At 38.2% G+C, this 12,247-nt stretch overlaps 1 protein-coding gene across 2 annotated transcripts; it reads left to right on the top strand.

The window, feature by feature from the left end:
- The first annotated feature begins 1,620 nt into the window (after window positions 1-1,620).
- LOC310739903 (uncharacterized protein) lies at window positions 1,621-9,275 on the top strand. 2 transcript variants are annotated; one of them, XR_014537520.1, is made up of 6 exons: window positions 1,621-1,845; window positions 4,214-4,559; window positions 4,848-5,152; window positions 5,369-5,501; window positions 5,721-6,933; window positions 7,379-8,657. XR_014537520.1 is itself a non-coding variant. In XM_083566155.1 (5 exons), the coding sequence occupies exons 2-5, from the start codon at window positions 4,298-4,300 to the stop codon at window positions 5,735-5,737; spliced, it is 717 nt and encodes a 238-aa protein (XP_083422281.1). In that variant the 5' UTR covers window positions 1,621-1,845; window positions 4,214-4,297; the 3' UTR covers window positions 5,738-9,275. The 2 variants fall into 2 exon arrangements, 1 of the variants encoding a protein (XP_083422281.1); XM_083566155.1 differs by having other exon boundaries at window positions 5,721-9,275.
- The last annotated feature ends 2,972 nt before the right edge of the window (window positions 9,276-12,247 follow it).

The raw sequence follows: 12,247 nt of genomic DNA, 5'->3' as shown, positions 1-12,247 counted from the left end.
GAAGTTAGTAACTGTATATATATATATATATATATATATATATATATATATATATATATATATATATATATATATATATATATATATATATATTTATATATATATATATATATATATATATATATATATATATATATATATATATATATATATATATATATATATATATATATATATATACACACACATAAATGTTAGTAATTGGATTCCAACTGATTGTATGTGGTGGACATTTTAAGGGCAGACTAACAGGTCTTTGAGTGTCAGAATTCTAGCTGATAGACAGGTGTTCAAATACTTATTTGCAGCTGTATCATACAAATAAATAGTTTAAAAATCATATATTGTGATTTCTGGATTTTTTTTTTAGATTATGTCTCTCACAGTGGATATGCACCTACGATGACAATTTCAGACCCCTCCATGATTTCTAAGTGGGAGAACTTGCAAAATAGCAGGGTGTTCAAATACTTATTTTACTCACTGTATATACAGTATATACAGTATATATATATATATATATATATATATATATATATATATATATATATATATATATATATATATATATATAAAATGTTCTATTCTATTCTATTCTAAATGGTTGCCATAAAAAATGGCCAATGTATCTACTGAACTGACTAGGAAGTGTATTTCATGTGACACACTATGACAATGTCGAATTTTCTCCTGTCATAAGAACATACAAGAACATGTTTTCTTGTAGCTTGAAAACGTTTCCATAGTAATAAGATGTCCAATTCCAGCAACAAGGCGTTTTCATATAATAAAAGGGGATAAATATGGGAATAAAATGCTTGAAAGTAAAATGAAATCTTGCAGTAATGTGTTTCTTTTCTCTCAGTAACGAACATTGAGATGTTAAATTGGATTTTTTCTTGCTTCCCAGCAAAACGCTATATTTCCCATACCTGAGCATTCTGCGTTCGGTCATGCTGAATTAACAGTCTAGTTATCATCTCCCATCTCACTATGCTCCTTTGTGTGTATATGGAGAGGTTTCAGGATTATATTGTATACATAAGATGTTACATCAGGTAACGGAAAATATAGGAACTGAGTCACAACTGAGTTTTGGTGTAGTATAGTGAATAATAAAAGAGCTGCTCTCTCTCTCTCTCTCTCTCTCTCTCTCTCTCTCTCTCGCTCTCTCTCACACACACACACACACACACACACACACACACACACACACACACAAACACACACACACACACACACACACATACTGTGCAGAAAACCCAGTTAGATAAGATACTAAAGATCTATAACATTTCCCAGTTCAGTTGAAATGGAAACTGGCCTTTATTAAATTTGTCACAAAAAAAGATATCAAATTAAGCATTAATGCAGTTATGTGATGATGATGACGAAGAAGCTCAAAGATACGGGTCTGCACAATCTGGCGACGAAAGCGCGAGCACTGTCGGTGCAGGTGGCGCCTCGGTCCACGCGCGCGCGCGTCGGTTGCAATCGCACCACCTTCTGTAGTGCACGCGAGCACTCACCATCTCTCTCTCTCTCTCTCTCTCTCTCTCTCTCTCTCTCTCTCTCTCTCTCTCTCTCTCTCTCTCTCTCTTCTCTCTCCTCTCACACTCTCTCTCTCTCACACACACACACACACACACACACACACAAAGCAGTGGGTGTAGTGCTGACCGAGAAGCCCAGTCGTCATCCGCCCCACCATCCCAAATTTCTGCTTCTCCCCCAGTGCCAAGTTCCGCACAGGTTTTTCTTTACATTTTTACTTTTTTTTTTTTTGTGTAAATCCCAACATGATAAGGGACACTGGAATGTTCTTCCACGCTTCGCACTAAAAAGGTGGGTCTCGCGCTTCTCGGTTCATCCTTTTGCGCATCGAGGCCGGAGTACTGTCGGCTTGCTTACCGTGGGTGTGTCGCGCTTTTACTTCTTCCCTCCAATTTATAATATTCGAGCAATTTCGGAAAAAAAAACCTCATCACCTGGTAGGAAACAATTCACAGCTTCTCTAATATCACGTAGGGAAACTTGTGCCACATTCTTCTCCACCAGTCGTGTATTTATGGAGTTGTATTCTGTAATGTACAGTGCAATGCTGGATTGTGATTTATTTAGTAAGGTGTGTAAGCTTTTTTCATAAACATGCTGTAGGGTAATGTACATTTTTTTTAAAAAATATCTTAAACTCTTGTTGTCAATGACAACGCATCTCAGTGGTGTTGGGGAGCTGTAAAGCTGTAGGTGTAAAGCTGTAGGTGTCTCCCCATCCACGATTTACCAGGCGAGTAAGAAAACTGAAAAACAGGAATTATGGTATTTTTCTGCTTCTTGTAATAATTTTATGTTTATCATATGTGCACAGCTGCTTCTTCTTGTATTTGCATTTAGATTTTCAAATGAGTTTTGTAGGTAGATAAATAGATAGGTGATAAATAGATAGGTGTGTCATATGAATCCTTTCCTCTTTTTGTCTGTTCCCAAACCAAATCAGAAAATAACTGTTTTATCCAGACATGGTAATTCATATTATTTCTAAAGTTGATGCAATTTCAATAATAGAGATAAGGTAAGCTCTATTGTGCACTGTTTTGGGTTCAGAAGAAAAATGATTGGTAACACCTTATCTAAATATACCCTTGGACTATACACACAGCCATGAATCATTTATAAACCTGTATGTAATGTGAATCTCATCACAAACCACAATTTAAGAAAACTGAGCCTCTATTTGGCTCTGATCACATGTTCGGATGATTATCAAAGAAATATCTTTGTCTAGTGAGAGAAACTAAATGTTTTTTGAAATAAAAAATATTCACTGCGGCATTTAACAATCGAGCAGTCCAGGAGTAAATTCTGGATTCAATCTCTGCTTTTATTTGCTTTTAGCGCACAAAAATGATGATGATGAGGGGGATGATGCAGCCAGCTGTCTCTTCTCCTATAGACTATTTTCTGTCTCCATGTTTTATTGTCTTAGCACATTTTTGATGGGGAAGCAGGTGCATTGGCTTTACTATAATGCCATATTAGGTTAAAGAACAGTATATGAGACTTGGTAAATAGACAAAGTAAATAAAGCTTGTCTATAAAGTGACACTTAGAAACAGCTGAATCAGCAGCATAGCTACTTCATTAGGACCTCTTATTCCCTGACATGCAATCAGATCAAACTGGTCTCTCAAATGCACATTTTAGTTGTTTAGACTATCAGCTATGTTTTTCACTGTAAGACCTTTATCAGTGTACATGTAATCCCAGAGCTGCAGTTTGTGATGATGACACGTATTTATAGATGTTTAATAATGACTTATAAAAGCAGTTTTTTTTTTTAATTTTTCTGACCAGTATTTAACTCCACCCGTATTTGGATTTGGGCTGCTCAGATGTGCCTCCTTCCTCATTAGGAATACATAAATGTAATAGTGAGGCTGGGATCTGGTGGGTGAAGAGAAAGGCTTACCAATGTCATTGTTGAAACTGCAATTCACCCCACAAACAGCAGAGGGATCTTATGGATTATGAAATGCCAAGGGGAAGAGACAGGGGTTCCCATACACACCAAAGATCCTGGAGCAGAATATGGGACCAATTTGTGCATGACAGATGATAAGGAGAAGGAGAGGAGAAGATGGTTAATAGAGATGGTGATAGTCACGGGGAACCCTTATGGTTTTATGATGGATATATTTTAAGCCAGTTCCTTTTTGGCGCTAAGAAGCTGGTGTGTTTGCCTGTAGACTGTTTGTTTGTATTGGTTGGTGTCCAAAAGTCTGGTACAATTTCTTCCCAAGATCCTTTGCAGTATAGAATTGAACAATTCACTAGGCTCACTGTGCTTAGGATCTGTGCTCAGTATCTGTTTATTAGTTCCCTATCTTTTCAACTGTAAGATGCCCGTGCTGCTCGTGAGATGAATTGCAATTGTAAAATAAAACACTGAAAAGCCTTCCCCTTCTAAACCTCTTTGTTAAGCCTAAAACAAACAAAGCGCAGTAGACAGATCATTCGCTTTCCTCATATACCGATTTGTTTGTTAAATGGCAGTCTTTGACGCAGTATTGCCCATAAACCCACAGCCTCAAAACGGTCTACTGCCTTTTACATTCAATATCCAGAGTTTAAGATCATCGTCAGAAAATATTTTCAGGAAATTTAACATTCAAAAGTTTCAACGCATTCACATTTTTTTTATTCTTTTCCACAGTTCTGTCAGAAAACATATCATACCAGAGCATTGTAAACTAGTTTAAAAACAAATTGGACGTTTTGGAAGTTCTGCATCTTCAAGATGGCACTGAACATGGACACCAATGCACCAACTACTGAAATAAGTGTAGAGCAGGAAGAAGAGCAGCAACAACCTGAACAACTGCCCAATCAACCACCTGATGACAGGGCTGACCAGACCCCCATATCCACTCAGCCAGTGAAGACTGAGCATCAGGATCCACCCACTGACTCAGAGTACACTCTTGCTCCAGAAAGCTCAGTACAGATGAATGGCCTGGCCACAGAACACCTGACCACCATCGATGAAAAGTTGGAAACAAGTAAAGACCACAATTATTGCATGCCCCTTCTTTACATCAGTTACTGAGAACCCCAGTTACCCTATGATGTACTAAACCTAAACATAAAATAAACCTTTTCGTTGATCCGTGTAAATTTTGGTCATTTTCATCGTTTCATCGTTTTTTCCCTCTTTATCAAACTGTCCCTCTACCAAATGTTGCTTCTAACATGCTGAATATTTGGCATGACACAGCAAATATCTTCTCTTATCAACAATTCCTATTTTTCTATCTCCCTTTACAGCTTTTTTCTATTTCCCTTCACAGGTAATGGGGTCTGCCCTAATGCTGTAGGTGCCTCTCCTCCTACATCTTCCCGATCTTCTCCCCCTCGTAATCATCAAGCTAAGTCTGGCCATGCTCATGCTAATGGCCATGCCCGTCTCGGCAGCCGCTCAGGTTCGATTAGCCATGCTGGGTCGCCTCGGCCCTCTCTCAGCCGCCAGCCCAGTGTTCTTACTGAGAGTGGAGGAGATGGCACCAAACCCAATGATTATCTTATCCTGGCCATACTTGCCTGCTTCTGCCCTCTGTGGCCCATCAACATTGTCGGCTTGACCTTCTCTGTTATGGTATAATTCTGTATAATGTTGTATCGATTAGCATTCTTGATTCATTTCATGAGAAATGATTAATATTCCATGTTGCTTATATGGTTAATGTGCCATTATTATTATTATTATTTTTTTTCAGAATATTAATCAAATATGTCTTTGATATTAGTCCAGCTTACATTTTTTGTATTCTTATATTTCTTACCTAATCTTTTCTCATGTTCTCATCCTCAGTCTCGGTATAGTCTGCAACAAGGGAACGTTGATGGAGCACGGCGTCTCGGCCGCAATGCAAAGATCCTCTCAATCGTTTCTCTTGTGGGTGGAGTTCTCATCATTACTGCCACCATTGTCATCAATTGGGGATGTGAGTTTCCCATAAACTATTAATCTTGTCATTTAATAAAATTCAGCATTTTGAACAGCTTAATTTATAAGTATAGGCTATGTTGTGAGCTGATGCATTGGAAAGTCTTCAAAACACTCTTTCTAAGATTATTAACCATATTCTTGCCATTTATTTTTGTTTAGAGCTCGGTGCTATTATTCATTATATATAAAACAAACCTCCTTCCATCTGTTTCAGTGATATTAAAGTCTTGAGGGTTGCAATGGCAATCAGACCAAGAAGGAATTTCAGACCAACTAACTGATCAATGATGACCATTGTCCTCCTCTCATCCTGCATTTCTACATATTACTGAAGCACCTCGAGATTTATTTTTCGATTCTTTTCTACTCTATATAAAGCTCCTGTGACCAAACATCCCCTTTTCATCAGTAAGCAAATTCAGGAGTGAAGATTCCCCAGCATTTTGAAAGGAGGTATAAATGACTAAAGCCAGCTGAATTGTAACATGCATGTTGTATGGTGTTTTTTTTTTTTTTTCAGCAAAAAGGACTAATTGATTTTAAAATGATGTCAGCAAAGATGCATTCAGAATGATCTCATTTCCTGTCGAAAAGTCCTTTCTGTGTGTGTGTGTGTGTGTGTGTGTGTGTGTGTGTGTGTGTGTGTGTGTGTGTGTGTGTGTGTGTGTCTGTGTGTGTTAAAGAGAGGAAGAAAAAGAGGACAGAATAAAACAAAATGTTTGATAAAGGCACTGAAGAGAATACACAAAAGATGAACTGTTTCTCTGCTACCAAACTTACACACTTTCTGGGTAATGGCATCAGATTCATAGATAACGATTCATAGCTAATATTAAACCGAATGTAGATTGATGGCAGAAAAGGCAATTACTGAAATGTGCATGATGAAGTACAAACAGCAACAAAAACAGGAACGGGATAAGTATCTGATGAAACCAGCAAGCCGAATCTCCATCCAGCATTCTCCACTTAGACACGATCGAAATCCCAAAGGTACAAGATGATAAAAAAAAAAAAAAAAAACTAGCATGCGCACTCCTACAGTGTGTCTCCTGCTCTGGTTTCTTCTTATGTATTTCTGTCCACAAAGGAATGCTTGGCACATTATCAGAGGTGGCTTTGTGAAAGAAACAATTGCAGGTGAACATGCACACAAACAGCACAGACTTCACCTTTCTGGATGGCAGTAACTAAAGCGCATTGATGGTGGGGGTCAGTGTTGGGGGGGGTAGCAAGGCTGAACTGGGCTGCAGTCCTTTGTTTCACACAGACAGAGAGATGAAAGAGGGAGGGAGGATGAGAGGGAGGTGGCAAACTGCTGATGAAAAGATACTCTAGAGATGGAGAGATGCAAGGAATTGCAGTAGAGAAGGATGCAAACACGCCTTCTGATTGGTTGTGTTTTGTGAGCATGTATGTGTGTGTGTGTTTTACAAGGGAGGGGGTTATGCGGTATTCCCCCTGCACCCTTTTCCCCCTTTTCTTTCCATTTCCTAGACTTACTAGACTACCAGTGCAACCATGTGAAGAGAAATTAGTGCGAAGTTAGCCATCTTGCCTTTTTTTAGTTTGTGTATCTTAATGTTTACAAGACCAGTATCAGCCTGCAAAATGCCATCACATTAATGCAAAATCAACAAAGCTGGATCTATTCCCTTGATTGACTCGCTTTCTGTCACTTACCAGTGTGACACTTCTGTTTTGGGTTGCTTTGCCAAAACAGAATCTGTGCCAAGTCTCTGAAAGCTAGCTTTTTATCTATTTAAATCAGAGGATATTTGTGAAGATTGTGTGTGTGTGTGTGTGTGTGTGTGTGTGTGTGTGTGTGTGTGTGTGTGTGTGTGTGTGTGTGTGACAAAAAGAGAGAAATAGAGAGAGAGAGAGAGAGAGAGAGAGAGAGAGAGAGAGAGAGAGAGAGAGAGAGAGCACAGGAAGAGATAATGGTAATCTGAGGTAATCATAATATCCCAGTCCCATTTAACCATTTGTGGCATTTAACCATACCTTCTCATTTTATATACATTGTATTAATGTATGTCTCATGGGTGAGTCTAAGTATATTTCCTAAATGAACTCACACAACTGTTGAAAAGAAATATTCCAAGACCCCGTTTTACATGATAGATGTTTACAGCGTAATGTTTTTATTTTATTTTTTTTGACAAAAAAGCCAAAAGGAAGTAATGGGAGGTTTTTTTTTTAGATCTTTTGTGAAGGTTTTCCGAAGGCAAGGCCTTCAGTTTTGTAGCAATTTATATATATGTGATACGAGATACAAAAAAAGGTTTACAGCATTGTTAAGCACCATGACCCCATGCTGGGTGCAGGAAAGCAGAGAGAGCCTTGGTTTGAAAGCTGCACAAATGAGGTTTTGTCCACTTGAGGGCGAGGTGGCACTAGAGAGAGCACCTGACAGTGTGTAAAGGCAAACAATCTGGACTTTTGTCTTTCAGAACCAATGAACTAGATCTAAGACTAGGCTTGAGTGCAACTTGGAGGTCATTTGAGACCTAAGTACTTTCTACATTAGCACACAGTGTTCAGGGACCCCACTTTTTTGTTCCATCTTATTGGTGGACAAAATCTTTAAAGTGCATGTACAAAATATGGTGTTACTGGTAATGAATTGAACTGACAGAAACTGTGTAGGACTGAAACTGTTGCTGCATTTGACATAACAATTGCAACCTCTATTATGATTTCAATTGTACACCAAATGTGTCCACTTCTTTTGCTTCCCTAAAATATCGATAACCTGTAGCATGCCTCGCATTTTTTTTTTAGCATTATTACGAAACATACTGCACAGCAATGTAAGAACCTTGGCTTCGTTTCTGTTTCTCTTGAAATGCTTTAACTGGCTAAAGATATTTACTCTGCCTGCACTGCTAGCTTTCCTACTGTATATATACACGATTGTACATATTTCTATGTATATATTTGTATCGCTACCTTCTGCCTATGCGTTACACTTCAGCAAATATTAGTTTATTAGTAATGCAATTTCTTGACTGTTATCACTACAGTGATTTCATGCATTTTATTGTTATACTATATTTATCGTTAAAACATTTTTATGGTTATGTACTTCAGAATCATTGCCTCTGAGTGGACTATATATAAATGTACTATATACTGTATATGCACCATGCTTTGCAGTCAGTTGTTTGGCTGTCAGGTTTTACTGGTACATTTCTGAGGTGTGAACTTTGACCTCACGTTTTTACACAGTTTATTACAGAATCCACGTGCTGCTTAGTGACATTCAAAAGGAGGATTCATTACATTTTTTTAGTGACACCAGCTTAAAGAGTATCAATCTCTGAATTTTTTTTTTATTTCACCAGTTCTCCAAGTCCATTCATTTCTAGCTGACTAAAATATGTATTTTTAAAGGACCATGTTAAAAAAAAAAGCACTATATGCCAGTTCTTTTTGTCATTCTTGTTCAGTGAATGCACTTTCCTTCACTGCATTATCTCACCCTTATGTTGGGTAAGCCACTAGTGCCAGAGGTTGATGCTTATTTTCTCTTTATTAAATGAATGTTTCTTGCATTATGACGAGCCCTACTGCTTCTATAATCCTGACTCTGTGCAGACTTGCCTGTGCATGCCTTAATGGATTGCTTTTAAACTGACACGTGATGTACACAGTATATAAAACAAGGCCTTTGATAGAGCCCTATGTATTGATCTTGTTTCAGTCCTGACTGATACTAATAATGTTTTGGTGAGCGTTGTGAATAAACACTTCCTCATTAGTGGCACATCTGTGTTGTCTGGAATATAAACACCCCGTGAGACGGTTTACATGTATACAGTCAATCAGAACATTTGTGAGCCTGGTAAGTATTGAAATACTGTGCTTAAGAAATTATGGAAATCCAAAGCATCTGTTACTAGCAGTAAACATATCCAGGCTATCAGGGGTTCCCATTCAGGAACTCGAGCTGCGTCGCAACGATTTGGGAACGCTTCCGCGTTGTCCACACTCTGAATCAATGGAAGGTGCGGCGTCACTGGCGGGGTGATGTCACGACCAGGAAGCTATAAAAAGCACATGGAGTGAAGCCGGTGCCAGCTTTTGTTTGTTCATGAAACACTCTGTGTGTATTTGTGTCAATTGTTGGTCTATTGTTTTTCAAACATTAAGCCTTCGAAAAAAGCAAAATACACTTTCCGGTTGTGTGTTCCTCCCTGCCCCCGCTATACCCTGGTCCCTAAACTTCACGAACTCACTATATCTACTTCACTATATCGACGATTGGTTGATATCAGCTCGATCAGAGCAGTTAGCGGTCCTTGCATGGAGATGTCGATCTCACTCACATGAAGGACCTGGGGTTTCGACCTGTGATTTAGAGCGTGGACAACGCGGAAGTGCTCTCAAATCATTGCGATGCAGCGTCATACGTAAGCTACAGATGTTTTTTCCTGTGGCCAAACAGGAGATTAGGTTGGTGATATTGCGTTGTTCTGTTTTGCACTCTGAAAACAACTAAAAGAAATATATATATTATATATATATATATATACACACACACACATGCAGGAAATTCCTATTCTGTTGACAGCTACTTTTATTTCTAATTAAGCTTAAAATTGTTCAGGCACATTCACATTTCTTTGGTCACACACAATCAGTAGGACATGCAGCAAAATAACGATAAAGTTGTTAATAAGTACATCTAGATCATATATATTTTACTATATTTAAGATTTTTTTCAATTGCTAATAAGTCATTTTGAGATGCATTTTCCAGGTTGAATGCATACTTTGAAAATGTGTTTCTACTTAATAAAAAAATAGTTACTGTATTAAAGCAGGACAAGCAAAACAGGCTTGGGCAAACACATTTGATTTGCCTGAAAGATCAGGTAAAATCATTTACCAGCAACTTTCACTGTAATAAAAGCCTGTTTGTCTTACAGTTGCTTTTAGTCAGTTTGTATCAACTGTTAGTATTAACTGGACAATTTACTAAAAATGTAGCATGGGAACTGATGAGGGCCAGGTGTAGCTGATTAGTAAGTGGGAGAGCTGCTTGGAGTGATAGGTGAAGGTGTGGCTGGTGGATCCCTGACACAAAGATTGTCCATGCAGTAAAAAAAGCTCTATCTTATTTCATCTCTTTTTCTCTCTTTCTCCCTCTCTATCTTTATCTTTCTCATTCTCTCTTTCTCTTTCTCTCTCACTCCTTTTTATATTCCCACTACATCATTCACTTCCAGGATGTTTCAGTTGCCAGGGCAACGGTTGGTAAGGAGCAGAAAGAAGTGAGGGACTGAGAAAATGTAGATGTGCAAAGGGAGTGCACTCTGACTGTTGTGTGTTAGAAAAATATGTCCCTCAGTTAAATTTTAGAACCACATGAATAATTAAAAGATTTTGCCAGTGTGGCTGGAAATGGGTTTGTGTGTGTGTGGTTGGGGGGTGTTGAGGGAATGAAAATGCATGATAGACAGTCAGAGAAGGAAGAGGGTGGAAAAAAGAACAGATTTATACTCACGAAAAATAAAAAGCTTTATACTGCTAGTACACACAATAGGTGCACATCTACAGCGGAAAACCTGTATGACATACATTTTAAAATAATATGCATAAGATCACTGAACTATGGATAAACAGAAAAATAAAGAGACAGTACAAGCATGATAAACTTTCAGCTAAGAGTCAGATGTGACAATAGATTTCAAACTTTTCATCCTACATTGTCCAATTGTGAGACTGCTCAATATACACAGAGTCCTGTTAAGAGTCTATTTAAAAAAAAAATGGTAGCCCCCAATAATAATAAATAGGTTTAAGCAGAAGAGCTTGTTTTTACATGTATGATGATTAACAACACCAAACCCCACTTAATCCTACAGCCCTTTTTTTCATTTTGTAAAACCTATTATCTATATATCCTTTAGAGATCTTTGGCATATATGTTTTTCTTTTGCGTTTCATCAGATTTGCAGCAAGAGATTTTCCCCCGCTCTACCAATCTCCAAGTGCTTTCGCTCCCACTTTATCTTCATTACCATTTCCAATACAGTCAGTCAATATGTTTATGGTGGTCTGTTGATTTTTCAACATAGTGTAGCACTGTGACAACCAGGTTTTTGCTGTTGATATGTTCTCCATCAGACAAGAGAGAGAGAGAGAGAGAGAGAGAGAGAGAGAGAGAGAGAGAGAGAGAGAGAGAGAGAAAAGCAGAGAGAAATTACCACTGATTAGAAAATGTCACAGAGGGATAGTGGAGATAAACAAGCTGCCTGAGAGCACAAATAAATTAACCTAGGGGGATTTAATTATACATTTTAATCAAATTACCCAATCAATGAATCTGATATAAGTGGGAGAGCTTGTGTCCCTGCCTTTGTGTTCGGCACGCTACAGGCCTCCAGTCTGACAGTAATAGGAACAGAAGACTATGTGGAAGTGGAAGCCTGGGGTAGATATAGAACAATTACTCTCACATGTCAAACTCTCCATTTATCTCTGAGAGTCTACCTCTCTACTTCTGCCCAAGTCTCATACAACAAAACCAGTCTAATTCTGTGATATTTTAAAGTTTATCCTGATCTGCTTGGGCTCAATGCAAACCAATAAGAGCCCATTCAGCCACAAGAGTATACCTGAGGTCAGGCAATGAGGCCTGGTGCACACTGGGTTTGATCATTCATCCCAAGTGTGATCAGTTTACTACAGGGCTCTGTGTAAATTCTTTCACTCCAACTTTTCAAAACATCT

The sequence above is a fragment of the Silurus aristotelis genome (genome assembly GCF_946808225.1).
Source record: "Silurus aristotelis genome assembly, chromosome: 17".
NCBI classification, from domain to species: domain Eukaryota; kingdom Metazoa; phylum Chordata; class Actinopteri; order Siluriformes; family Siluridae; genus Silurus; species Silurus aristotelis.
Note: the sequence above shows the minus strand (reverse complement) of the source record. Positions and strands in the feature narration are given on the sequence as shown.